The sequence below is a fragment of the Equus asinus genome, chromosome 24, assembly GCF_041296235.1.
Source record: "Equus asinus isolate D_3611 breed Donkey chromosome 24, EquAss-T2T_v2, whole genome shotgun sequence".
In the NCBI taxonomy this organism is placed as follows: Eukaryota; Metazoa; Chordata; class Mammalia; order Perissodactyla; family Equidae; genus Equus; species Equus asinus.
In genome coordinates, this window is record NC_091813.1 from 68226218 (window position 1) to 68253911 (window position 27694).

The 27694-nt window shown below is 42.9% G+C and overlaps 1 protein-coding gene across 1 annotated transcript in view; it reads left to right on the forward strand.

Moving 5' to 3' along the window:
• Nucleotides 1–21725, forward strand: part of PEX7 (peroxisomal biogenesis factor 7) — an 89823-nt gene extending 68098 nt beyond the window's left edge. Inside the window, exon 10 of the mRNA XM_070496676.1 lies at nucleotides 20573–21725. Within this exon, the coding sequence (XP_070352777.1) occupies nucleotides 20573–20641 (69 nt within the window). The 3' untranslated portion in view covers nucleotides 20642–21725. The remainder of the gene's footprint in view (nucleotides 1–20572) is intronic.
• Nucleotides 21726–27694: the final 5969 nt, after the last annotated feature.

Here is a 27694-nt window from a genome sequence, read left to right on the forward strand (position 1 = left end):
GGGGCTGGGTGGTCCAAGACGGGTGGCCCTCCCTCACACGCCTGCTGTGGTGCGGTTGTCTCCGGAGCCACGTGTCCCAGATGAGCCCAGGCCGCTTCACTCGGCAGGTGTCAATCGCCAGGAGGCTGAGAGCAAAGCTGCAGGGGTCTTCAGGACAGACTTGGAGGCCACACAGCATCCTTTGTGCTGCAGTCAGTCACAAGGCAGCCGCTTCACAGAGTGAGAAGGAAACTCTGCCTCTCGGTGGGAGGACCACAGAGAATTGGTAGCCATGAAAATCTACCCCAGGAGCCTTGTGTTGGTAGTTTAAGTTATTTTTGACATATTTATCCTTTATTCTCGCAACATGTGGTCAAGTTTACTGATTGTGTGTTAATTTAGTTTCACCCTTTGTTCAAAGTTTACTGTCTTAGAAAATAACTTTCCATCAGCTTTCGAAAACTCACTGTCTCTCAGGATCTTCACAGCTGTAGGACTTTGCTGACGTTACAGAGCTTCTGTGTCTTAATATATTCTCTGTCTTGAAAGAGATTTATCTGAGTTCTTGTATTTATAATTCCTTTTTCTTTTTTAGCTTCTCTCTTCTTAGAGATCTGAAAAACGAGATCCAAAGGCATTCTTACGTTATACCTTTTTCTCTTCTTGACACAATGTAAGATCTGTCTTTAAAGGTTTAAAACTTGACAGATACATGTCTGGGGTCATTCTTTAAGGATAATTGCTGAGAAATACTCTATGCCTCTCTTGTTAACCAGGCTGAAGTTGTCTTTCACTTCAGAAAATTTTTCTTTGACTTTTTTTCCTTCTGATCATGATTTGTACAGTCCTGGCATTTCCTCTTTTCTCTCTTACCCTTATTATTTCTAAATTGGATCCCCTTTTTCTGTTTTTCGGTTTATGATTTAGACCTGTAATATATCCATTTGTATAACTGGGATTTTCCGTATTAATGTGTTTAGCATTCCTGACCCCGTGCTCAGCAGCATCAGCTCTGCCCTTTCAAGTGCTCATTGATACTTAGTTTAGTGGTTATAAGCTGGCTGCAGGTTTACATATTGTTACACATTCCTTTTGGCGGATAGTTATTTCTCTTTTTAATCTTTTTTAAGGTAGACATTCTTAGTTCATTCTAAGATATCACCTCTATATGTTTAATAAAGTTTATCTTTTTTTCCCATGATGAAATTGGCAAATTACATTTACAAGAAAGAAAAAAGACTGCCCATGGTCCCGCCTTTCCAGAAAGAATCTATGTTATAGCATATTAATGTTTCTTTTCAGTCTTTTTCTTAGACATTTTTATTTGAAGTGTAACAGCCATATTGGAAAATGCCCGTATTTTAAGTGTGCAGCTCAGTAAGTTATCAAGAAGTGACCACACATTCAGGTTAAAATAGGGAACACCACCAGCATCCCAGAAAGCCCTGCGTGCTTCGCCTGACTCTTACCCTTCCCTCTTCCCAAAGGGAACTGCTCTTCCAGTCATTTTCCGTATGTGTGCATATTTTTCATAGTTGTGGTTACATATATGAATTTATCTTACATATATGAATTTATCTTCTGGGATGCCCAAAATCCTTGGTGAACATAATCTTTCATGAATGAATATCCTAGTGTATTCATGATAGAAACTTGTAGGTACTATAAAGCTTTTTCCTTAAAATAGGGCAGAAGAAACTTTTTGTATTTTCATTTTGTTTCAGTGGAAGATGCTTAGATCTGGTTCTGATTTAAACTAGTTCTGTAGAGGTATTTTTAAAGGTATTTTTGGCTTTGTTCATATTTTAGTAAAAAAATATTAATGATCTGTACATATATTGAATCATTATATTGTACACCTGAAACTAATACAATGTCATATTCAGTTATACCTAAAAAATAAAATCAACAACAACAAAAAATTAGGTATCATTTAAAAATTCAGCTCATGTTTTGATTCAAATCCCTATTCCCACAATCTTAGTTATCAGGTTTAAAGGTTGACAGTGGATAAAAGTATTTTAAAATTCTCATTATGAGTTGGAAAATCGATTTTAGGAGGCTAGCAGTATTGATAGGACATCGTATCCTGTTCCCGTTTCCTCTGGTCTGATCCTCTGCGTCTGTCACAGACCAGCTTTAGAGTTGATGCCAGAAGCATCTGGTGTCCTCAGGCCTCCCTCTGTTGTTTCTTCTTTGATGCTTTCATAAGTGTGTAATTTTTAATATTAAAATTATATAACAAGTGCTTGTTTTTCCAACCGTAAAACGTTCTCTGGGCCCCACCCTCAGGGGTCTTGGTGTGTTCCTGAGACGAGTGTGTTGACCTGTGTCTCCTGCCCTCTGCACTCCGTGCACAAGCCTCGCAGCCAGAGCCTCCACAATTGTTGACACCTTAGCCTCTGCCACCTCTGGTCCATTCCCGAACACCCACTGTCTCACTGAGCTTCCTTCCTCTAGACTACAGAGCATTGCTTCTAAAGACCAAGCAAAAGTGCTGACTTGGCACACTTCAAATTCCTTTTTCAAAAAAACTTCGTTTGGGCTCTTAGTCCTACCCAGCTCACCGACGTCTTTGATTTTCCAGCCCATTCTCCACATTGTCTTTTCTTAGCCTTCTGTAATATCATTAACTCTCAAGGACTCTTGACCTTACCTCCTACTTTATTGTAAAAATAGACAAGAATGAGTATCTTCTTCCATCTCTGTCACCTCAAAATAATTATGTTCTGTTTCTTTCCCCGTTCCATTGGGTTCCTAATTTTCTCACTGACTTCCTTATCCAGGTCTTTGCTTCCTCAATTATCCATTGGTTTTTTTAGATCTTCAGTCAGTCCTTTTCTCTGTTTTCATAACTCACTTGATGCCACTGTGCTATGTTTCTACCGGTAAATTCAGTTTGCCTTCTATTGTTATACATCAAGATTTAGCAGATTTACCTGTTGCTGTTAGTTTTTAAAATCAACCCTCTCTTTTAAGCCTGTGTTATCTGTCTCCCTTTCATCATCCAACTGAAGTTAAGCCCAAAAAGGTCACCAGTCAACTCCTGAAAACCAAGTCAGCCTTCTCTCAGAGTCTTTCTTCTTTAGCTGTATAATTTTGATTTTTTTGAAGAAAGATATTCTCCAGCTATTGCTGTGGTGCTAACCGTGCTAAGCTCTTCTTCCCTACCTCCTTGCTAAACGTCTTCATCTCCTTTGCCAGTTCCTTCCTTACCATCCTTCCAAAAGTAGATATTCTCCAACATCGAACTCTGAATCCTCTTACGTTCATGGACCTTCCCCTGGAGCTGTCATTGACATGGGTGTCATCCTATGAGTGATGCTTGACTCATGTGTCCAGTTGCCTTTACTGTGTGATCTCAATCAGTGGCTTACTTTTCCTCCAATATTCCTAACATGGCCAATTGATTGCATAATGGGGCCAGGCTAGATACCTGACAAGGCATCTTAGTTTCCTTGTCTCTTTGCACCCCTAAATTAAGTTTATGAGTCTTTCCTCACCAGTATCTCTGAAATCTGGACTGTGTCCTTCAGCCCCACAGCCTCAGATAAGCATTTATTAGTATCTCACCATGTGTCACTGCAGTAATCTTCTAACTGGTCTCTGAGCTCTTTCCGTCATTCCACTGATTCTCAACGCTGCTTCTGGGGACAGCTTTCCATAATGCAATTCTGATTTTGTTAGTCCTTGACCTGACATGTATCAATGGCCCCATTAAAGGAGGAACAAGATGAGAATTACCACCATCGCTACTGTTAATCAACGTGATTGTATAAAGTGTAGCTAATTAGTAATAGAAGAAAACAAAATGGAAGAGAAATATTTTTAAAAGGTAAAAAATTTTACTGTCTTTTGTGCTTCATATGATTGTCAAATGTTATAATCCAAGAATATCAACTTTAAACCTATTAAAAATATAAGGGAATTCAATAAGACGATCAGTAAAAAATAAATATATGAAAATGAATACTAGGTAGATACCAGTAATCATCAGCTAGAAAATAAAATGAGAAAAATTACTTTTATGTGGCACCAACAACTGTGTGTATGTGTTTGATACATGGAGGAAGAAAAATAAAAATTGTGCAGGACTCTACATAATGAAAATTATATTCCTTACTAACGGACCTTTAAAAAAGACTGGAATAAATGAACGGACCTTTTCTTTTCTTATTGCTGCCATTTTTTAGGCCTTTCTCATGTAATAAAGAATTTGTCTCCTAACAGATCTTTCTCAGTTGTGAATTCATGGTCAGCCACTCTGTGATGCTCTTGTCTACCCTGAACATTAACGTGCCGTACTGGTTACATAACAGTTTTAGTTTACAAATCCACATAGTTGTCATCTTCGTCTTGTCATCTCAGAATCCTTCAAGAGGCAGCTCATTACCATCAGGGTCGAGACTGAACTTTCACTGTTACTTTCAAGATTCCATGTGATCTGTACCACGTTCTAATTTTATTGCCCACCGTCCTGTTACCAGTTCTGTCTTGTTTGTCATCTCCATATTTCTGCCACTGTTGCCCTCGTTCGCCTCTACTCTGCCTGTGCAGACCCTTTTTGCCTCTCAGAGCCTAGCACAAGCTCTTCTCTCCTTTCTCTCCTTTCCTTGTTTCGGTAAATATTTGAGCACCCACCGTGCCAGGAGATACAGAGTGGATTAATGAAACTACTTGATACATATGAACTAAATACAGATTGAATGAATGAACGAGTGAATGAAAACAACATTTTTTAGTATATCAGTCAACTCTTTCCTTACTTTACTTAAACTCCATAATAGTTAACGTAATTGACCATGTGCTTCTCTGTAGTCACTTCCTGCTGTAAGCTGGTTGAGTAAGTAAAACATGTTCTTTCTTTAGCCCATAATTTTTTTATTTTTAATTTTTGAAATTTTTTAAGTTGCAGTAGCATTGGATTATAACACTATATAGCTTTCAGATGTACATTGTAATATATTTCAAATTCTGTGTAGATTACATCATGTTCACCACCCAAAAACTAATTATAGTCCATCCCCTCACATGTGAGCCTAATCACTCGCTTTGCCCTCCCCTTCCCCCTTTCCCCTCTGGTAACCACCAATCCTATCTCCATTGCTATGTGTTTGTCGTTGTTTTTATCTTCTACTTATGAGTGAGATCATAGGGTATTTGACTTTCTCCCTCTGACTAATTTCACTCAGCATAATACCGTCAAGGACCATCCATTTTGTCACAGATGGCCGGATTTCATCATTTCTTATGGCTGAGTAGTATTTCATTGTGTATAAATACCACATCTTCTTTATCCATTCATCCCTTGATGGGCACCTAGGTTGCTTCCAAGTCTTGGCTATTGTGTATAATGCTGCAGTGATCATAGGGGTGCAAGTATCTTTATGCCTTTGCATTTTCATGTTCTTTGGATAAATACCCAGCAGGGGGATAGCTTATGGTAGATCTATTCTTAATTTTCTGAGGATACTCCATACTGCTTTCCATAGTGGCTGCACCAGTTTGCACTCCCACCAGCAGTGTACTAGGGTTCCCTTCTCACCACATCCTCTCCAACATTTGTTGTTTCCTGTCTTGTTAATTATAGCCATTCTGACCGGAGAGAGGTGATACCTCATTGTAGTTTTGATTTGCATTTCCCTGATAGCTAATGATGTTGAGCATCTTTTCATATGCCTGTTGGCCATCCGTATATCTTCTTTGGAGAAATCCATGTTCAGATCTTTTGCTCATTTCTTAATTGGGTTGTTGGATTTTTTGTTGTTGAGCTATATGAGTTCTTTGTATATTTTGCATATTAATATTAACTCCTTATCTGATATATGGTTTGCAAATATCTTCTCCCAGTTGTTAGGTTGTCTTTGCATTTTGTTGATGGTTTTCTTTGCTGTGCAGAAGCTTTTTAGTTTGATGTAATCCCATTTGTTCATTTTTTATTTGTTTCCCTTGTGCAGTCCAACATGGTACTTGAAAATATGCTGCTAAGACTGATGTCAAAGAGCGTACTGCCTATGTTTTCTTCTAGAAGTTTCATGGTTTCAGGTCTTACATTCAAGTCTTTAATCCATTTTGAGTTGATTTTTGTGCACAGTGTAAGGTTATGGCGTACTTTCATTTTTTTGCATGTGGTTGTCCAGTTTTCCCAACACCATTTATTGAAGAGACTCTCCTTTCTCCATTCTCCATCGTATGCTCTTGGCTCCCTTGTGGAATATTAGTTGTCCATAAATGTGTGGGTCTATTTCTGGGCTCTCGATTCTGTTCCATTGATCTATGTGTCTGTTTTTGTGCCAGTACAATACTGTTTTGGTTACTATGGTTTTGTAGTATATTTTGAAATCAGGGAGTGTGATACCTCCAGCTTTGTTCTTTTTTCTCAGGAATCCTTTGGCTATTCGGGGTCTTTTGTTGTTCCAAATAAGTTTTAGGATTCTTTGTTCTATTTCTTTGAAAAATGTTGCTGGAACTTTGATAGGGATTGCGTTGAATCTATAGATTGCTTTAGGAAGTATGGACATTTTAACAATGTTAATTCTTCCAATCCAAGAGAACGGAATATCTTTCCATTTCTTTGCGTCTTCTTCAATGTCTTTCAACAATGTTTTATAGTTTTCGGTGTACAGATCTTTCACCTCTTTGGTTAAGTTTATCCCTAGGTATTTTATTCTTTTTGTTGCAATTGTAAATGGGATTGTATTCTTAATTTCTCTTTCTGCTACTTCGTTGTTAGTGTATAGAAACACAACTGATTTTTGTACGTTGATTTTGTATCCCGCGACTTGACCATATTCATTTATTATTTCTAAAAGTTTTTTATGGATTCTTTAGGGTTTTCTAGATACAAAATCATGTCATCTGCAAAGAGTGACAGTTTGACTTCTTCTTTTCCAATGTGGATCCCTTTTATTTCTTTTTCTTGCCTGATTTCTCTGGCTAGGACTTCCAAATCTATGTTAAATAAGAGTGGTAACAGTGGGCATCCTTGTCTGGTTCCTGTTCTTAGAGGGATAGCTTTCAGCTTTTCTCCATTGAGAATAATATTTGCTGTGGGTTTGTCATTTATGGCCTTTATTATGTTGAGGTATTTTCCTTCTATACCCATTTTGTTTAGGGTTTTTATCATAAATGGATGCTGTATCTTGTCAAATGCTTTCTCTGCATCTATTGAGATGATCATGTGATTTTTATTCTTCGTTTTGTTACTATGGTGTATCATGTTGATAGATTTGCGGATGTTGAACCATCCCTGCATCCCCGAAATGAAACCCACTTGATCATGATGTATGATCTTTCTAATGTATTTTTGTATTTGATTTGCTAGTATTTTGTTGAGGATTTTTGCATCGATGTTCATCAGTGATATTGTCCTGTAATTTTCTTTTTTTGTGTTGTCCTTGTCTGCTTTTGGTATCAGGATAATGTTGGCTTTGTAGAATGAGTTAGCAAGCCTCCCCTCCTCTTCAATTTTTTGGAAGAGTTTCAGAAGGATAAGTATTAAGTCTTTGAACGCTTGGTAGAATTCACCAGGGAAGCCATCTGGTCCTGGACTTTTATTTTTTGGGAGGTTTTTGATTGCTGTTTCAATTTCCTTACTGGTGATTGGTTTATTCAGATTCTCTACTTCTTCTTGGTCCAGTTTTGGAAAGTTGAATGTTTCTAAGAATTTATCCATTTCTTCTAGATTATCCAATTTGTTGGTGTATAGCTTTTCATAGTGTTCTTTTATTATCTTTTGTATTTCTGAGGTGTCCGTTGTAATCTCTCCTCTTTCATTTCTGATTTTATTTATTTGAACCTTCTCTCTTTTTTTCCTGATGAGTCTAGCTAGGGGTTTGTAAATTTTATCTTTTCAAAGAACCAGCTCTTGGTTTCATTAATTTTTTCTATTGTTTTTTTAGTCTCTATTTCATTTATTTCTGCTCTGATTTTTATTATTTCCTTCCTTCTGCTGATTTTGGGTTTTGTTCGTTGTTCTTTTTCCAGTACCTTTAGATGCACTTTTAGATTGTCTATATGGGATTTTTCTTCTTTGTTGAGGTAGGCCTGAATTGCTATAAACTTCCCTCTTAGAACCGCTTTTCCTGTATCCCACAGATTTTGGCATGTCGTATTTTCATTTTCATTTGTCTCCAGGAATTTTTTGATTTCTTCATTGACCCAGTCGTTGTTCAGTAGCATTTTGTTTAATCTCCACATTTTTGTGGCTTCTCTGGTTTTCTTCTTGTAGTTGATTTCTAGTTTCATACCTTTGTGGTCAGAAAAGATGCATGGTATTATTTCGATCTTCTTAAATTTATTGAGACTTGTTTTATGGCCTAATATGTGATCAATCCTGGAGACTGTTCCCTGTGCATTTGAAAAGAATGTGTATTCTGTGGTTTTTGGATAGAATGTTCTGTATGTATCTACTAAGTCCATCTTCTCTAATGTGACATTTAAGGCCAGTGTTTCCTTATTGATCTTCTGTTTGGATGATCTATCCATTGGCGTAAGTGGAGTGTTAAAGTCCCCTACTAGTATTGTATTACTGTCTATTTCTCCTTTTATGTCTGTTAATAATTGCTTTATATATTTAGGAGCTCCTATGTTGGGTGCATAGATATTTACAAGTGTTATATCATCTTGTTGGATTTTTCCCCTTTATCATTATGTAGTGCCCGTCTTTGTCTCTTGTTACAGTTTTTGTTTTAAAGTCTATTTTGTCTGATCTAAGTATTACTACCCCCGTTTTCTTTTCTTTGCTATTTGCATGGAGTATCTTTTTCCATCCTTTCACTTTCAGTTTGTGAGTGTCTTTAGGTTTGAAGTGTGTCTTCTGTATGCAGCAGCATATACATGGGTCTTGTTTTTTTATCCAATTGGCCACCCTGTGGCATTTGATTAGAGCATTTAGTCCACTGATGTTTAAAGTAGCTATTGATAAGTATGTATTTATTGCCATTTTGTTACTTTTTTTTTTCTGGGTGTTTTAGTAGTTCTTTTCTGTTCCTTTCTTTTTCTCTTGCTCTCTACCCTTGTGTTTTGATGGCTTTCTTTAGTAATATGTTTGATTTCTTTTGTCTTACTTTTTTTCTTGCTTATTATAGGTTTCTGGTTTGTGATTACCATGAGGATCCTATTTAATTTTCTATGTATATAACAGTCTATATCAAGTTGATAAACTCTATAGCTTGACCACCTCCTCTTTTTTTTGAGGAAGATTATCCCTGAGCTAACTGCTGCCAATCCTCCTCTTTTTCTGAGGAAGACTGGCCCTGAGCTAACATCCATGCCCATCTTCCTCTACTTTATATGTGGGACGCCTGCCACAGCATGGCTTGCCAAGCAGTGCCATGTCCGCACCCGGGATCCGAACTGGTGAACCCTGGGCTGCCGAAGCGGAATGTGTGCACTTAACTGCTGCGCCACCGGGCCAGCGCCCGCTTGACCTCTTTCTAAAAGCTCTACTTTTTCACTCCCCTCCTCCCACATTTTATGTTTTTCAAATCATATATAGTCTCTTGTTTAGTGTGTGTCTATCCATTACCCTCTTATCATTGAAATAGGTGATTTTAGTACATTTGTCTTTTAACTTTCATATTATCTTCACAGGTAGTTGATCTGCTACCTTTAAAATATTTTTACCTTTACAAGTGATTTTATTGCCTGGTTCTTTTTTGGCTTTTTTTTTTTTTTGGTAATTTTTTAATCTCTATTTGTGGTCATCACTTTCCCACTTAAATAAGTTCCTTCAGCATTTCTTGTGGAACTGGTTTCTTAGTGATAAACTCCTTCAATTTTTGCTTGTCTGGGAAGCTCTTTATCTCTCCTTCCATTCTGAATGACAACCTTGATGGATAGAGTATTCTTGACCATAGGTTTTTTCCTTTTAGCACTTTAAATACGTCATGCCGTTCTCTTCTCACCTGTAGGGTCTCAGCTGAGAAGTCCGCTGATAGCCTTATGGGCTTTCCTCTGTATGTCACTTGTGGACTTTTCTCTTGCTGCCTTTAGGATTCTCTCTTTGTCTTAGATTTTGGACATTTTAATTATAATATGTCTTGGTGTGGGCCTCTTTGGGCTTATCTTGTATGGAGCTCTCTGTGCTTCCTGTACTTCGATGTCTGTTTCCTTCCTCAGGTGAGGAAAATTTTCCTCTACTATTTCTTCAAATAAATTTTCTGCCCCTTTGTCTCTCTCCTCTCCTTCTAGGACACCTATAATCCAAATGTTGGCGTGCTTGATACTGTCCCAGAGTTCCCTTAGACTGTTCTCATTCTGTCTAATTCTGTTTTCTTTTTTCTGTTCAGTTTGGGTGATTTCCTCTAGTCTTTCATCTAGCTCACTGATCTGTTCTTCTGCATCCTCTACTCTGCTATTGAGTCCCTCTAGTGAATTTTTCATTTCCAGTGTTCTATTCTTCATGTCTGATTGGTTTTTTTTTATATCTTCCAGTTCTTTGCTGATGAGCTCACTGTCTTCATCCAGTCTTCTCCCAATATCTGTGAGCATCCTTATGAGATTTTGTTTGAACTCTTTGTCCAGTAGGTCGTTTGTTTCTGTTTCATTTAGTCCTTTTTCTGGGGTTTTGTCCTGTTCCCTTGCTTGGAAAGTGTTCTTTTGTCTCCTCATTATGCCTCTTTCTCTGTCTTATTTCTATGTAGTAGATGAGTCAGCTATGTCTCCTGATCTTGGAGAAGTGGCCTTATGTATGAGATGCCTTATGAGGCCCAGCAGTGTGCTTCCCTCTCGTCACCAGTCCAAATGATCCAGTAGTGACCCCTTTGTGGGCTACTTGTGTCCTTCTGGTATGGCAGAGTTGCTCTTAATGTAGATACGCAGGGAGTCTAGTCTTTCCTTCCCTGGCCAGCGGTTTGTAAGTCCGGTTTGGGAAGTCTCAGCACTGTTGGCTACAAAGTCTATCAGCACACTCCTGTTACAGTTTTCCTCTTAATTGGGTTGCTACCCAGTGTAGCTAGGGTTGCTAGGTTCAGGGGCTTACAGTTGCTATAGGCCTCAGGCCTACAAGGCTGTTGTCAGTTCTCTTAGGAGTGCAGCTGAGTGGGGTTGGCCCTAGGCAGGGAGCACTCACTTGTTTCAGGCTTTGGAAGGTAGGGCTGATCCTTTTTATAGCTATTTGTGAAGCACAGGTCTTCTGCTGCTGATATGCCTCACCCCCCACAGGACCACATACCCCGTCAACACAGCCCCGGTCCATGCACACTTCCCAACCCCCTGGAGTGTACCCTGACGCCCCACTGCAGAGGCCCCCACCTCTCCACCAGTGCCCCTCACAGTTCACCTGGTCCTCACTCAGGCTGCCGCACAGAGGCCACAGCCTCGCCTGCCTGTAGTAACCTGAGGGCTTGCTGTTGGGAGGAGTGGGTCCCTAGGGCAGGCTGCCTGCCCAGGCTGAACTGGATTAAATCTGTGGTCTAATGGGTGTGGCAGCCCCCTGGGCTAACAGGCCAAGGGAAGAACCTCAACAGCGCCCAGCGGGGTCTGTGTCAGCACGCCTGGACCAGGTCAGAACAATGGCCCCCCCCCAGTGTCTCACTCTCTGGAGAGGTCCCTCCTCTCACCATGATGCCCCCAGAGCCCACCTAGGTGAGTCTCGTTTTACCAAAGGACAGTCAGCCTTCTCTCTGGTGATTTTAGGTTGCTGCAATGAGTGAGTTTGTGCATGGGCCCTTTAAGACCCGGGTCTTTTTGGCTTTTGACCGATAGCCAAAAAGCTAGCCAAAAAATAGCCAGCAAAGCCAGACAGTAAGACCCCCATCTCAGTTGTGCTGAGTCTGAAGGATGCTTATAGCAGTATGGGCCCCGCTTGGGACCTCACTCCTCCAGGGAGGGCTGCGTACCTTAGGGTGGCTCCTGCCTGACCAGCTGAGAAGCTCTGCTGCTCCCAAAGGTGGCTTTTTTCCTCTCCGGCAGGAATTTCTGCCTCTTCCACCTTAGTCAGGACTGTCCTTTGTTGTGGGGGTTCTTTTTATCCAGTTTTCAGTTTTCTATCCAGGGTAATTTTTCCAAAAATAGTTGTAACCTGGTTGTGTTCGTGAGAGGAGATGAGTTTAGAGTCTGCTTACACGCCATCTTGATGAGATCCCTCTGCCCATAATTTTTTTTAATTTAATTTTTTTTATTGAGGTAACTGGTTTATAACATTATATAAATTTCAGGTGTACATCATTATATTTGGATTTCTCTGTAGACTACATCATGTTCACCACCCAAAGACTAATTACCATCTGTCACCGTACCTATGTGCCCTGTCACCCCTTTTGCCCCCTCCCCCCTTCCCCTGTGGTGACCACCAATCCAATCTTGGTCTCTGTGTGTTTGTTTTTTGTTGTTTTATCTTCCACATATGCGTGAAATCATACAATATTTGGCTTTCTCCATCTGACTTATTTGCCTTAGCATAATGCCTTCAAGGTCCATCCATGTTGTCACAAATAGCAAGATTTCACCCTTTTTTATGGCTAAGTAGTATTCCATTGTGTATATATACCACATCTTCTTTATCCATTTGTCCCTTGATGGGCACCTAGGTTGCTTCCAAGCCTTGGTGATTATGAATAATGCTGTGATAAAACCAGCAGTGCCTGTATCTTTACGCATTTGTGTTCTCAAGTTCTTTGGATAAATACCCAGCAGTGGAATAGCTGGATCATATGGTAGTTCTGTTCTTAATTTTTTGAGGAATCTCCATACTGTTTTCCATAGTGGCTGCACAAGTTTACGTTCCCACCAGCAGCATATGAGAGCTCTCTTTTCTCCACATCCTCTCCAACACTTGTTATTTCTTGTCTTTTTAATAGTAGCCATTCTGACAGGTGTGAGGTGGTTTCTGATTGTAGTTTCGATTTGCATTTCCCTAATAATTAGTGATGTTGAACATCTTTTCATGTGCATATTGTTCATCTGTATTTCTTCTTTGGAAAAATACCTGTTCAGATCCTCTGCCCATTTTTTAATTGAATTGTTTGGATTTTTTTGTTGTTGTACAGTTGTATGAGTTCTTTATATACTTTGGATATTAACCCCTTAAAAAGCAGCTCATTTCAATTTTTTACATTAATAAGTAAAGTTAATTTATTAATAAATTTTTACATTAAATAATATCAAATACATTTAATATTGATATTAATACTTACCATTGATAATTTTAATTCTGAGTTTTAATGAAAAGATTTGCATTTTGATCTCAGATTAAAGGAACTTCAGAGGGGCTAGGGATGAAATGTCCTACGAAGGGGGCTTGCAGGTTAAGAAATCCATTTTCCACTCGAATATCCTACGGCAGAAGAGGTAGAGCCTGGAGGGTCCCCCTGTGGTGTCCGCACGCACACTCGCCATAAGGGGAGAGAGTCCAGCAGGATGGGCCTTGGCGGCCAGCCTTCAAGAAACCCTAGACGGAGTCAGACAGGAGTCAAGAGAAAGCTGCTCTTGAAAGACGAGGAGTTTCGTCAGACGAGTTACAATGCGGTGTAGTTGCCTTAAAGCTAGCACTTTTAGTTGTTCATTTATTCCTATTTATTCCACTGCCTGGAACACTTTCCTTCTCTCCATCGTGTCCCTGCTCCACAAACTAGCAAGAACAGACTCTCTGGCTAAGGCGTGCTTCTCCTTTAAGCCGCAGCTTAGATAAGATTTCCCTGAAAGTGTCCTCTTTCCTCACGTTTCATCATGTGACCCCTCCCCTACTTCTGCTGGACCCTGAACTGCCTGTCATTGTCCACAGCTGGACATTGTCTCCCCCGCTGGGCTCCAGGTCTGTGGGCAGGACCAGGAGCGTCTTGTTTACTGTAGTGTCTTCGGCACGGTTCTCACCCACAGCGGCACTCAGTGAATAAGTGTGGAACAGATGGGTGAATAGGAGAATGAATGTATGTATGTATGAGTTATGTTTTACATAGCTTTGCAGAGCAGGGGAATATTTGACTGACAGCTCCTGGGATGTAAAAGCAAGCTCCTTGTGAAACCTCTCATAAATAAGTAATACTCATGACACTCAAAAATCCCGTATGTCCCCTACCCAAATCCCATAAAACCTGTTGCCTTTACTGGGACCTCTGCCCTCACCCCAATTAGGAGCTCTACTCAACAGTCTTTCCAGGAGAACAACCACGGCTCCTACACGGACTCATTCACTCATTCATTCATTCAACAAGCATTTACTAAAGGTTTACTACATACAGAACACAAGGAATACAGATTTCATCAAGATATATAATCACTGACTCTCAAAAAGTCCCGCCAGGTTTAGTTGTAGAAAGGTGTTTCCGTCCATATGTGAACGTTGTTGGGAAAAGGAACTGAGATCATGCAGCCGGCGTTCACTTCCTCCGTAGTTACCGTGGAGCGTGGAGGCTAGTTTGTTGTGCACGTATTGTAAGTGCTCTGCTCTGAGACCTGAAAGCTTTTACTCCATTTCTTCCCTTTAGAACAGATTTTTTAAAAATCTTTCTTTGCTTTCTTTGGCCTTGTGGGTTAATCTGGAAACCACTTCAACCCAGTTAGAACTCAAGAGGGTGCAAATCTCAAATAAAATAAATAAAATAAAAATATTGTTTTTAACCATGGCTTCAATGATTGATAAACCTTCTCTTTCGTTAAGTGAAGTTCTGGATCTTGGCTTCTGTAGAGCAGGATCCGGACGCTGCATAACGGCAGTTAGGAATCCTCGGGTGAGGCCAGTGTGCTTCTCTAAACACAGTTCAGACCTGTCTCTTCTTTCTTAGTCCTCCTCCTGACTCGCTGTCTTCCTGCCACATATCAACCTGCCAGATTTGAAACTTAGATTTTAAATAAAAATGTGAAAATACGGCACAAGGTGTTTTCCATTAGTGGCAGATTAATTTCTTCTTTCTCCTCAAGAAAGGAAGAGAATTCTTCCTTAAGAAGAATATTTGAATCTTGCTGAATTTTGCATTTCTTTTTAGTCAGCAACAAAGGATGCCTGCATGGAAGGCACTCCCAGAGAACTGCAGGCCAGTGCACAGGACGGAGGCCCAGTTAGGAAAGCTGATAGGCATCAGAGGGTTTCACTTCTGGCCGCATCTTAGAATGTTCCCAAGGTGAGAATAATGCTCAGCTGGAGAATGCTGTAAATTAACTCTTTTGGGCTCAAGGGTTGAAAATCTCAAGGAGATGGTTGGTTCTCTCTCCCCTCCCCAAACATGTGTTTATACACAAAAATGTTTCATTTATGGACTTCGTGAAGGCTGTCTGTGGACCTCGGTGTACAGACCCCAGGCAGTAGACCAGCCTGGTGACAGCAGTGAGGCTGATCCTGGACCACTTGAGGACCAGTGCCCTGGAGAACTGCCTCGGAACTGCAGTTTAATGTGTGCTTTTGGCTTCTTTGAAGGTTGAGGTGTTTATTCAAAAACAGCCATACGAAGAAAGACTGAATTTCCTGTAAAACCACTCTTTTGGCACTGAATTCTTTTTGCAATGGGGGCATATTATATATTCTTCTACAGTCAGGTGCTGGGAAAAACTTTATCCCCCCGATGAACTGGTAAATTGATGATGATATTGCATTTTATGTTATTGTTTGCTTTTTCTTACCTGTGCTACCAGGAGGTGTGGAGCTGAATTTCATGCCAAATTTTAGTAATTATTTGTCGCCTTTCTTTCTAGTGTAATTATCTGCCCCTTCTCCTGTTTCATGTTTGTTCTTTTAATGAAATGGCTTTTCTGTTGGTGTGTCGTCTCCTATGAGAGAGCAAGGGCTGGTATGTTCCATGGGAATAATAGTTACCCTGTTGAGCAGGTCAGCTCTTTCCCTGTGTGGCCATGTGGAAGGGTAATTTTCAAAATGACTCATACAAAGATAGCATGAACATGTGTCACGGGTTTTGTGTAGCTCACAGACGACTTTACAGCTAGCTCAAAGGGACCAATGAGCAGACGTGTAGGCAATCACTGGGTGCTGAAATGAATTTACTAGCAGATGTAAAACAGGTGAATATATCCACTGGGCAATAAATGTGATGCCTGGGGCCGTCTCTTGTGGCAGAGGGCAGCATCAATTGCATCTCCACAGGACAACATTCATTTGCAACTTTAATGGATGAGAATCATTTGATTACTATCAGTTTTCTATAACTTTCAGAGTTGTAAAGTAATCCAGTCAAAAAGACAGTGAAAGGCATAGACCCCTATTGAATCAGGGGACCCTGGGACCCTGGGACAGTGCCGCATTCCACCGAAAGAACGTCTAGCAGTCTTTTTGCTGACTGCAGTCCTGCGGTTTTTCCTGACGGCAAGGTAACGGGCAAAGAAGTGAGTCCTCATTTAGGACACTGAACCGAGAAAGAGGATCTTTGGTAGATGAGAAGGGAGATGCCCTATTATCGGCTCCTCATTCTCTATCCTGAGGCTGGCCTTGAAGGAGTCTTCATGGCCACAAGCACCTTCCTGGGGATGGGAGGGAAGGACGGCTTTCGTCTTGAAGAAGCAGGGTGGGAGGTAGGGAAGACTCCCCACTTTGTTTGACAAGCTAGAGAATGAGTGGATCTCATCCTGTGAAGCAGATTATTCATTTTCATGTCTGTTCGCTTTACCTGTATATGTTTTTGCCTTTTTGTTAACCCTTATTTCCAGCAGAGTCTTTTTTGTAATGTCATCCAGGCTGGCCTCAGATGGATGGTAGGGGACATTAAGAAGGAGCCCTGTGTTCACTCTCATCGTGGAACTGAGTGGGACCAGTGCTTCCAGAGGCCCCGGGGGGGTGATGGTACTTCACAAGAGCTGCCCCACCCCAGGGACCATATCTCCTTACAGGGGGTCTCACAGGCCCACTCGGAGAGGCCGGAGCGTCTTGGTTAGTTTAGTGAAGTGCTTTTTTTCTTATCTTATTATTTTTTATTCTGAGCTTTTTAAAACTTGTAGCACTGATGGGTTTAATTAATTAGTCAATGGAGAAATATTATTTGCATTAATTTGAATCAGTCTATTCATAATTCTGTTTCATTGCAGTTTGAGGTCTTTCTCATATTATCAATTAATATAGTTATTGACTTATAAGCATCTGCTGATTCAGTGGCCTTGACATTCTTTAGTTATTATAAGTTCTGAGTAAATAAGAAGCTGGATTGAAGAGTGCTGAATCAGGATTCAGAAATATAATTTATGGATACCTTGTATCACAAGCCTGTCTTATTTCTCTGATTCTCATCTCCACAGTAGTTGACACTTAACATACAGAAAGGCCCAGCACTTGAAAAAATATCTATAGATGAGACAGGGATAAATTGATACAATGATCTTTGTGTCCCAGGGTATAAAAACTTACACTGTAGGATCAGGCAGAGTGTCAGTCTGCCTTTTATAAAGTTTTCAATGGACAGCCGCCACAGATTGAGGCTCTGATTCCAGCTCTGCGACTGTAGTGTGAACGTGAGAAAAAGTTAATCTCTGCAGTCTTCATCTGTGAAATACGCTCTTTGAGCTAATGTGTATTGAGTCATTGTTACAGCGAGACGTGGTCTATGCCCTCTGAGAGCTGAAGACACACATGTCAGTGAATAGTAGGGCTGAACATTATGGATGCTGTGAGCGACTTCACAGAGGAAATGAGGCTTACACTAACTCTTCCTGGAGAGCTCCCTCTCAGGCAGAACCAGGCCGAGGGGCGGAGGAAGGGAGGGAGAAGAGAGATGATTTGGGGACAGGGATCAGTAAGAGGACAGAGCAGGGGGCATCAACGAGGTGCCTGGACTGAGTGTGTGAACCTGTGCCGGGCAAAGCTGAGAAGGAGGTCGCAAGCACATCTTGAAGAGTCTGGTTCTTAGTGCTGAAATAAAGAAGCTTGACTAAAAGCTTTAATGCTCTCTCTAGCTTGGATTCTGACTGAACTATCATTGGTGAGTGTAAGGAGTTAATATGTTCTGACTAATCTGAGCGGTTCTTGTATTCAGTTAGCGACAGCCAAGTAGCTAGATGGACCACCACTGCCAGTTCTCTGTTTAACCTTCAGCCTTTGCAGCCACTAAAGGGTGGGGAATCAAATGCAGATTCCTTTGCCAGAATCTCTCTCCTGCTACTTCATCCTTCATGTTACTGTCTACATTTTTTGTTTTCTTCCTTTTTTTTAGTTGTGGAAAATTTCAAATGTATAAAAAGTAAACAGACTAGGATAATGAACTTCCATTACCCAGCTTCAGCAATTATCAACATTCTTGTTTAATTTATTCCTCTACTTGCGTCCCACCCCTCATTCAATAATTATTATTATTGTCATTATTATTTTTACTATTTAGGTATTGTTTACATACGTTGAAATGTACAAATCTTAGCTACAGGTTTTTGACAAACTTCCCATCACAACACAAAACATTTGCATCGTCCTCCAAAGTTCCCTTTTATCCCTTCCTGGCGTCCTCTATCCCACCCCACCTCCAGCTGAAAAAACAGAAGAAAACATTGCCCCCGTTTTTGTTACCTAGAGTAGTGTGCCTGTTCTAGAACTTCGGTGGTAGAACCCCTGGTGTGTACGCTCTTGTTTCTGGCTCAGCTTGTTAGCTGTGAGATTCATCTGTGCTGTTCTGCCTCCGTGTTCCCACCCTCGGATTGCTTAGCAGCATTCTGTTCTAGGAATTTACTGCACTTTGTTATCTGTTATTTTCTCAAGGGACATTTTAATTGTTTCCCATGTTGTGCTATTGTGAATGAAGTTGCTGTGAACATTCCTGCATGCATTTTCCATAAAGATGTTTTTGTTTCTGTTGGATAAACCCCTAGGAGTGGAATTACTGGGTCTACAGATAGGTTTATGTTTAACTTTATGAGAAATGGCCCAGCAGTTTTCCAAAGTGGTTGTACCAGCAACGTATAAGAGTTACAGCTGCTGCACTCCCTGCCAGCATCTGACATCATCTACCTTTAATTTTAGCCATTCTTGTGAGTATGTAGTGGTATCTCATTGTGGTTTTTGTTTGATTTCCCTGCTGCCTCGTGATGTTGAACGTTTTCATGTGCTTCTTGGTCATTTGTATGTTGTTTTTGTCTGATGAAGACTTTTGCCCATTTCTAATTGGGTTGTCTTTTCATGATTGAGTTATAGTAGTTCTTTATATATTCTAGATACAAGTTATTTGTCAACTGTATGTTTTGTGAATATTTTCTCCCACTCTGGCTTGCTGATTCATTTTCTTAACAATGTCTTTTGATGAGTAAAATTTTTATTTTTGATTGAGTCTAAGTTATCAACTTTTTCTGGTTATTGCTTCTGTGTCCTATTAAAAAATCTTACTTTCAGATTGAAAATATATTCTCCTATATTTTCTTCTAGGAGCTTTATTCTTGTAGCTTTTATATTTAGATATGTTTGTCTCACATACATTTTTGTTTATGGTGTGAAGCTGGAGTCGAGGTTCATTTTTTCTCCATACAGATGTCCAGTTCTAGCACCATTTGTTGAAAGGACTTTCCTTTCCCTTTTGAATTGTTTTGGTACCTTTGTTGAAAACCACTTGTCTAAGTGTGGGGTCTGTTCCTGGACTCTGTTCTGTTCCTTTGATCTCCTTGTGTGCCTCGTGCCAATACTGCACTGTCTTGGTGACTAGTTTTATGGTAAGTCTTGAAGTTGGCAGTGTAAGTACAACAACTTTGTTGTTGTCAAGATTCTTTTGGCTAATCTAGGTCCTCTGCATTTCCACATAAATTTTAAAAAATCACCTTGTCTGTTTTTATTAAAAAGCCTGCTGGGATTATGAGTTATTTATAAATTATTTGGGGGGAGAATTAACTTCTTAACAGTATTGAACCCATGAACATGGTATACCTCCCCATTTATTTAGGCTGCCTTTAATTTCTCTTGACAGTGTTTTTTATCTTTTAGTGTGGACATTTTGCATGTCTTTTGTTAAGTTTTATACTAAGTATTTTGTTATTTGATGCTATTGTAAATGTACCTTTATGTTTTTATGTTTTTAATTTTTTCCTACTACTATATAGAAATACAGTTGATCTTGTGTATGAATCTTCTACCCTGAGACGTGGCTACCCCCACTGAGTTTTTAACACACAGTTCCTGAACACCATGGACTGTCTCCTTTCACGTCTTTAAAGGGCTTTTTAGACTTGAATGTCCTTGTCTCCGGTGTCTGCCCTAAAGAGGGCCCTTGCGTCCCACGGCATCTGTGGAGTCTCCGACACTGCCCCTGCTGGGTTCGATGGTCCTTCCTCTGCGGTCTCTGTTGGAGCCCTTCCCACATGGGTCTTGAACGAGCCCTTCTTGGAGGGAGAGCTGTGCTGGCTCTCCTCTCCTCCCACAGCACCCAGCGAGGAGCCTTGTTCACAGTGCAGGAAAGCGCCTTTCAGCAGTGATTGCAGGACTGAGGGATCCTGTCACTCGGGGTGGGGGGGGGTGGGTGGGCTGGGGGTGTCCTCACGGCAGCTTCCGTCATCGGAAACAATCCCTGAAGTATATCTTAAAAAGGGAAAACAGACCTTTTATCAAAAACGTGTCCCTGTGTTCTTCCTATTTAAAGGCACGCTTACTAGTGGATGGTCTCCTACACTCTATAAATGACTTAGGCTTTTGCTGCTGATTTTGGATGTTTGTAGGTGATGTGTCTTATTCCTTTCTGTTTTCCAGGTGGCTGACTGTGCTTGGGATGAGACGATAAAAATCTATGACCCCATTTGTCTCGCTATGCCTGCTTGAGGTACCCCACGCTGGTCAGAGACAAAGGAACAGGGCTGAAGTACCACTTAACAGGAAATAAATTAACTATTGATAACATAGACATTAGGCTTTTATATGCTCTTCAGATTTCACATTTTAAAAATTTACCCTGGAATCAGTTTTGAGGCAGCTGATAGAGACGTTGGCTCACTGTTGAAGCCTAGTACATAAGCCATATCTCTTAAAACCCCAAGGAGGATTTGATGTTATGATAGATCTTGTAGTTTCTGTTAAAATGTAACCTCTGCATTGTAAAATGGATTAAAATACTGGAGCTCCGTAGACTCTATTGATAGTGACACATTTAATTTTTCATTTGTCATTTTTGATGTAAAATATAATCATTGCTGTTGAGAAAAATCAGAATAAACTGCATCTCTTGCTCATTTATGACGGTACTACAGCCCCACTGAGGCTGCTTTTCCTGTGTAGTGCGTACGTGAACACAGCGCTGTGTCGGATGTACATGTGTGTCTGCAGCTCAGTAACGGCACTGATGCAGAGTCAGCCTACTCAGCAGTGTTTGCTGAGCGTCCGCTCCGCGCTTGATGCGCACACTGAGGCTCTCTCCAGGATGGCCCGTGCGCTGAGAGCGGGGAATGCTCTGAGTTAAGAGCTTACATGTTTTTCACATTTATTCAAAGCCTTTTAGATATTGTACTCATATGAGACCCTATATTTCTCACTTCCTACTTCCCTACTATCAAATTTTTTAAAAATTTGTCTCTGGGCAAAAAGTCTTAGGTCCTACTGAGGTTTCAAGCAATCTTGCCCTTGAAACCAGAGATAAGTAATGCTAGGAACCCTCCTTGCTACCTCCCTAAGTCTCCTCGAGAAATCTCCAGGTGCTGATGACCTGTAAAAAGGTAGGTTAAGAGGGAAAAATTAGTAAAACAAACAACTTTGCATAATGTGTATATTTTTACGTATTAGTAAAACAAAATGTGTTATAAATGGTAAAAATTGTCATTAAATTTTTGACAAGTTTTTTGAGAATTTTTAAAGAACAAAATATACTTTTTTGTAGTAATCAGAAGAAAAATAAAAAATACATGTAGTCTTATTTACGTATTTCTTGGTTTACTTGTTCCAGAAAAAAATTAAAAGACAGCTTACAAAATACAAAAATGAAACAGCATAAAAGGTAGGACAGAAGGAGACAGAAAGTGGAGCCAGGAGTGGGGCCTGAAAATGTGTGCCTGAGAGGCCTGGGAAGTTGCTTCTGGCAGCAGGAAAGGGGGGCCTGGTCAGAGCACGATTCAGGGCCCAGACCTTGTCCTAGTCCCAGGCGTGGCCCTCGCACCATGCCGGCCAACGAAGGTCCTCAGTCGATGTGTGTGAAATGAGTCTCTCTTTGGTTCTCAGACCAGTCAGGACTAATTGTTTTTGAGAGGCCCCGTAAAGAGGACACTGCCTGACAGGAGGGTGTTGTAAGGAACAGGTGCTCCAGCACGTCCTGGAGCCAGCCCGAGGGTGCCGTCCTAGAGTGGTCCTTGTTGCTTCCCTCCAGAGCCTCTGGCCCCACTCCCACTGCAGGGTGTTCTCTGTATCACAGAACTTACAAGAGACCTAACCCAGATCATATTTACTGTGAAATAAATTATTTATTTATTTTCCTTTTAGAATGCAAGAGATTTTAGTAAAATAATCTGCCATGTACCTTTTGAAACAAATACTTGCAATTTAAAAACTAACGCCTCTCAATTTATTTTCTCCCTCTATTTCGGGGACGTTAGTGATGCTTAGAACACTAACTTCATGGTACTTAGGTTCTCGGAGTCTCCCAGTGTGGACTGTGGGTGAACCTTTATCCGGTGGGCTCCCTGGAACTAGGGTTGGAACGCTGGAAGGGACAGAGTTGGCTTCTCTACCAAGCGAGAATGTGTGAGAGTTTTGAGTCTTTGGTGGTTCACAGCCAGGCAGCCTCTGGGCTTCAAGAGGCTGACCAGTCAGTCCCTCCAGGTTGGGGAGGCCAGCATTTGTCTCCAGGCTGCAGAGCTCTTAGCTCCCACCTGCCTGCCTGCCCAGGCCCCTCCTGCCTGCAGTGATGGCACAGCACTGAAGAGTGAGTGCAGGCAGGTCAGGGCCCTGAGCATCCTCCGTGACCTGGGCACGAGGTGAGAGGCTTTCTCTGTGTTAACCCTTTGGATCTTACAGCGTCCCTGCAAGGAAGCCCTCTCAGTTTTCCAGACGAGGAAACGAAGGCTCCCAGGAGTCCTAATAGCCAGGAAGTATGGAGCTGGAATTGGAAATCTGCTACGACTGGATCCTGACCACATGGCCACCCTTTTCCTGGGAACAGCAGAAATTGGCCCACTGAGAAGCAGTAAAGATGTGGAACTCTCTGGTGACTTGATCCTGATCATTCCTGAGGGAACTGACAAAATTGAGTTTCCCAGTCTGAAGAGCTAAGCAGCGGACCCTGGGTCTGGAGTGACCCTGCCAAGCCCCATTGCCCTCCGAGGTCCAGGCTGAGCGCCAACTGTCCCTTCTGCCTTTCGCACTTAACTGTGTATCTTAGCTCGAATTGGGCTCTTCCCACAGCAAATTCAGTAATTTCTTACTTAACAGGCCTCTTCTTGAATGAGATAACCCACTTACATGTTTTTTACTTCCATGTATTTACTGAATAGTCCCAAATCTGTCTCTCCTGCATTCCCCACCTGGGTCGCCCACAGCCTTTGCACATGTTTTCTTCCAGCCAGACTCACGGCGCTCACCAAACTCCCCCTGAACACGCCTCCTCCTTTGTGCCCATCCTGTCCAGCCAGGCGCTCAGGCTGAAGACCTGCCTGCATCCTGCTCCTCCCCTTGTTCCCACCTCTGCACTCACACATCACAGAGGCCACGAAGTCCCGGCCCTTTTACCCCTAAATACTGCTCAGTTCTGTCTCTTCCCTCAGTCTAACCACCACTGCTCTGGTTCAGGCCATCATTAGCTTTTCTCTGGGCGATCACACAGCTTCCTAAATGATGCATCTGTTTCTAGTTCTGTGCCCTGAGCTGCCATCCTCAACACAGCTGCCGGAGACTGATCGAAAATACAATCTGATTACATCAATTTCTATGTAAAACCTTTCTCTGCTTCTAGGATTGCCTACAGGAAAAAGTTCAGGCTCACTAACCAGGCAGCTAAGGTCCTTTGGGGCTGGTCCCCTGCCTCTCTCGGCAGCATCACGAACTTTCTGCTCCAGCAACACTAGTGTGCTCACAAACTCCTCGTGTGAATATGCAGGTTGTCATTTCCATCTTTGCTCAAGCTAGTCCATGTGCCTGGATTGCCTTGCTCTCGGCTTGGCAAATTCTCACCCATCGTTTGAAAGTCACATGAAATTACTAAAGAAAAAGATTGACAACATACAAAAATTAAAACAGAACACACCATTAGCAAAGCTGGAAGACGGAAGACATGTTGGAAGGATATGTTTGCAACATATGTAACAAATGGCTTAATATCCATAATTTATGAAGACTATTAAAAATCACTAAGAAGACAGCCAGACGTGAAAGTGGACAAGGAAATCAACCGACGATTCAAGAAGAACAAACGCAAGTGTCTGAAGATGCTCAGACTTTGTCTCATTGATGACAAAGAAACGCAGATTAAAATGACGTCCCATTTGTTTGCTTATCAGTTTGGCAAACATTTAAAATATTGATAATTTCCAATATTGGTTAAAGCAAGAGCACTCTAATATACCTTTTTGGAAGGCAATTTTGCAATAAAGACTTTAAATTACCAGCAAGATTCCCTGCCCACGTCCCCTACCCTGAACCCCAACTGCCTGGAGTCCAGGTAAGAGCAGATGTCCGAGGGCCCTCACTACATCACTGCTTGGGAAAACCTGGCTGCCTGTCTACAGAAGAAAGGTTACACTGTAGAGCAGCTGCTTAAAAGAGTAAGGTAGGACTGTGTCCCACGTGGAAAAATACACTGCTGTTAATATGTGTATTCGTTATCTATTTCTGTCTAACAAGTCACCCCAGAACTTAGCAGCTTAAAACAACAAACGTTTATTTATTCTTACAGTCTGTATAGATCAGGAATCCAGGAGTGGCTTCGCTGAGTTGTTCTGGCTCAGGTGTTCTCATGACATTGTGGTTAAGCGGTCACCCGGGTCTGGTGGACGTCTGAAGCTCAACTGGGGATGAGCGGGCAGTGTCACCCACATGGTTGGTAACAGGCCTCCAGTGCTCACCAGGTGGTGCCCTCCAGAGGCTGTGTGTCCCTACAACGTGGCATCTGGCTTCCTCCAGACCAAGTGAGACAAGAGAAAGAGAAGGTTAACCATGGCAGCCTCCGGCTTTTATAAGCTAATCTCAAGAGTGGCTCACCTCACTTCCTCCATGTTCTATGGCTCACACAGACCAATTCTGGTACAGTGTGGGAGGGGTTAACCAGGGGTGTGAATACTGGAAGTGGGAGGTCTTTGGGGATTATCTTGGAGGCTGGTTACCACTAAAGGCTTTTAAGAATAGCAAATTGTAAACAAATGTGTAGGATATCCTAATTTTATTATTTTTTAAAAGGGGGGATTATGTATATATAAATGTAAGAAACACTGAAAGGTTCACGCCAAACTCTTAATGGCACCCAGGTCTGTGCAATGGGGTGGGCTGGGGAACACGAAGACGATACGTTCAGAAACTGTTTGTAAAGTGTGTTTTCCTTTATAGATTATAATGAGCATGTGCTATTGTCACAGTTAAAAATCATGGAAGGCGGCCGTATTTCCTTCTCCAGGAAGCCTCTCCGATATCCCCTCCAGCTTTTATTGCCCTCCTGTTTCTGCCACTAGACCCCGCTGTTGCAGGAATGACAGTGTGCTGCCTCGGCTCCACCTGCGAATCCCTGAGGGCTCAGAGGATGCTCATCTTTGACTCCTCTGTGGCTCCCAGACGGCCTGGCACAAAATACTTGCTCTGTATGTTTCTTGAATGAATTAACTAAAGCTTTTATTTAATGCCATCAACATTTATCAACTCCAAAAATAATGGAAATTGAGTCTAGACTCTTGATACTCGTAGGTCACATGGCCTTCTGACCTTCAGATCTACATTCTTGCTCAATTAACCTTGCTAATCACAGTATTCCTATTTCTCCCGCTTTTCCATAGGAGCTTATCTAGTAACTGGTGTGGGAGATGGCATTAAATTTTTTTTTTTAGTGAAATACCTAATGGAAAAGAATTATATGCAATAAAGTGGAGAAAATGTATGGTTTTATGTCAATGTAGGTTTCAAATATTTAGTTAAATATTGTTGCCTAAATGAGAAGGGGGAAACTGAATCATCAGCCCCAAATCCTTTACTTGACGTTAGTATCGCAAACGAAGCAGTTATAATTGCTGGCAGAAACGAATCATTCCATAGGTAGGTCTGTGCAGACGCTTCTTTCTGATGTTCGGGTAAGACGGCTTAAAGCAAGCGTCCTTCCACTGGAATGGTCCCCAGAAGCAGAAATCCGTCACTTGCTGATGTCTTTGGAAAGTTAAATTTCAGAGTTTTTTATCTGAGTATACTCTGAACAGACGCTTATAACACACACACACATCATTTGAACTGTGCTTCAGACCTCATTATTTCCTAAAGAAAGAGCATGACACTTGAAAAACACAGTCCCTGAAATAGCCAATAGTGCATAACCAGAGATTTTAGCAACAAAAACCGAGCATTCCCCAGGGAGCCGGAGCACAGGACTCAGCATAAAGCTTTCCAGTGTTGTTCCTGGAAAGTTGGCACCGTGGGCCATTCGGGAACGAGTTCTCGGGTGTCCACCCGTGAGGGCAGGGCGGCGGCCCCACGAGGCCCGGTGGAGGAGCCGAGCGCGCACGACGCCGCAGCCCCCGGTGCGAGCTGCTCGGCCTCCCGCGGCCCGGATCGCGGCTTCAGCGTCGGGGCTGGCGGTGCCGCACGGAGGTGCGCGTGGGGAGGAGAAGCAGAGCCGCTCGGGAAACGGAGCGTGCGTGCGGGGCAGCGTTTAAAGGTTGGGGCTGGGGGCCGGTGGGGGTCGGTGGGCAGGAGAGGTGAGGGCGGGAGCGGGAGCCCCCGGCTTCCAGCTCTTCCTCGCCCCCAAACCCGGGCCGAGTCCGTCCTGCTTAAGCGGCGCGAACGCTGAACCGCGTCGGGCCCTGCGGCGACCTCGGCTGAGCGGGCCCCTCGCGGCCCCGCGGCCCCCTGCAGGGAGCGACGCTCAGGAAGGGTCGCGGAGGTCTTGCGCCTGCAGAAAATAGGAATTTCCTTTTTCTCTTAGCCAAATGGGAAGCAAACGCTCCCGAGTCCCGCGGGGCGCAGACGTGCGGGCGGGGGAGCCGGGAGGCGGGGATCGTCCTGCCCCCAGAGCGGCCCGGCGGCCCCGCGGGGCGCCTGCTCCCCGGATCCAGGGAGGGCTGCGGCCGGCCCCGCGCCGCGCCCGCGTCCCCCTCCTCCCTCCTCCTGACCATCCTCCCTCCCCGCGCCCTGAGCCCCCGCGCCCCCGGAACCGGGAGAGGGGACTCGCTCCACAGGCTCGGTTTCTTCCGCTTCTTTCACACCTTCGCCTCACGTGGACCGTGCGCCCCGCCCCCGCCCCCGGCTCCGCAGCCCGCGAAGCCCTCGGCGCCCCCGGAAGGTTCCCCAGAGCCGCGCGGGCAATCCCGGCGCCTCTTTGGAGGAAGCGCGGACGCGGAGCGCGTGGCCGGGACGAGAAGGGGCAGCCTTCGCTCCCCAAAGCAGGCCCACACGGGGTCCTGGGGCCGCGGGTCCCTTCGATGTGGGGGCGCTGGCGCGCGAGCTTCAGGGAGCCCCGCAGCCCCTGGCACCGACGTTTTCCCTTCCCTTCCCACCGAGCAGGTCCCGCGGCCGCGCCGGGAGGGACCGTGGGTGGAAGAGCCGCTGAGCTCGGGGGCGGGCGGCTGGGGCGCTGTCACTCGGGCTCAGAGCCGGTGCTCGACCCGGAGCGCTGTCGTTCCTAAAACCCGCCTCGGCTGAGCGCGGGGTACCCAGCCCGCGTCCCCGGCTCGGGGCCGGGAAGAAGGGGCGAGCGGGGCAGCC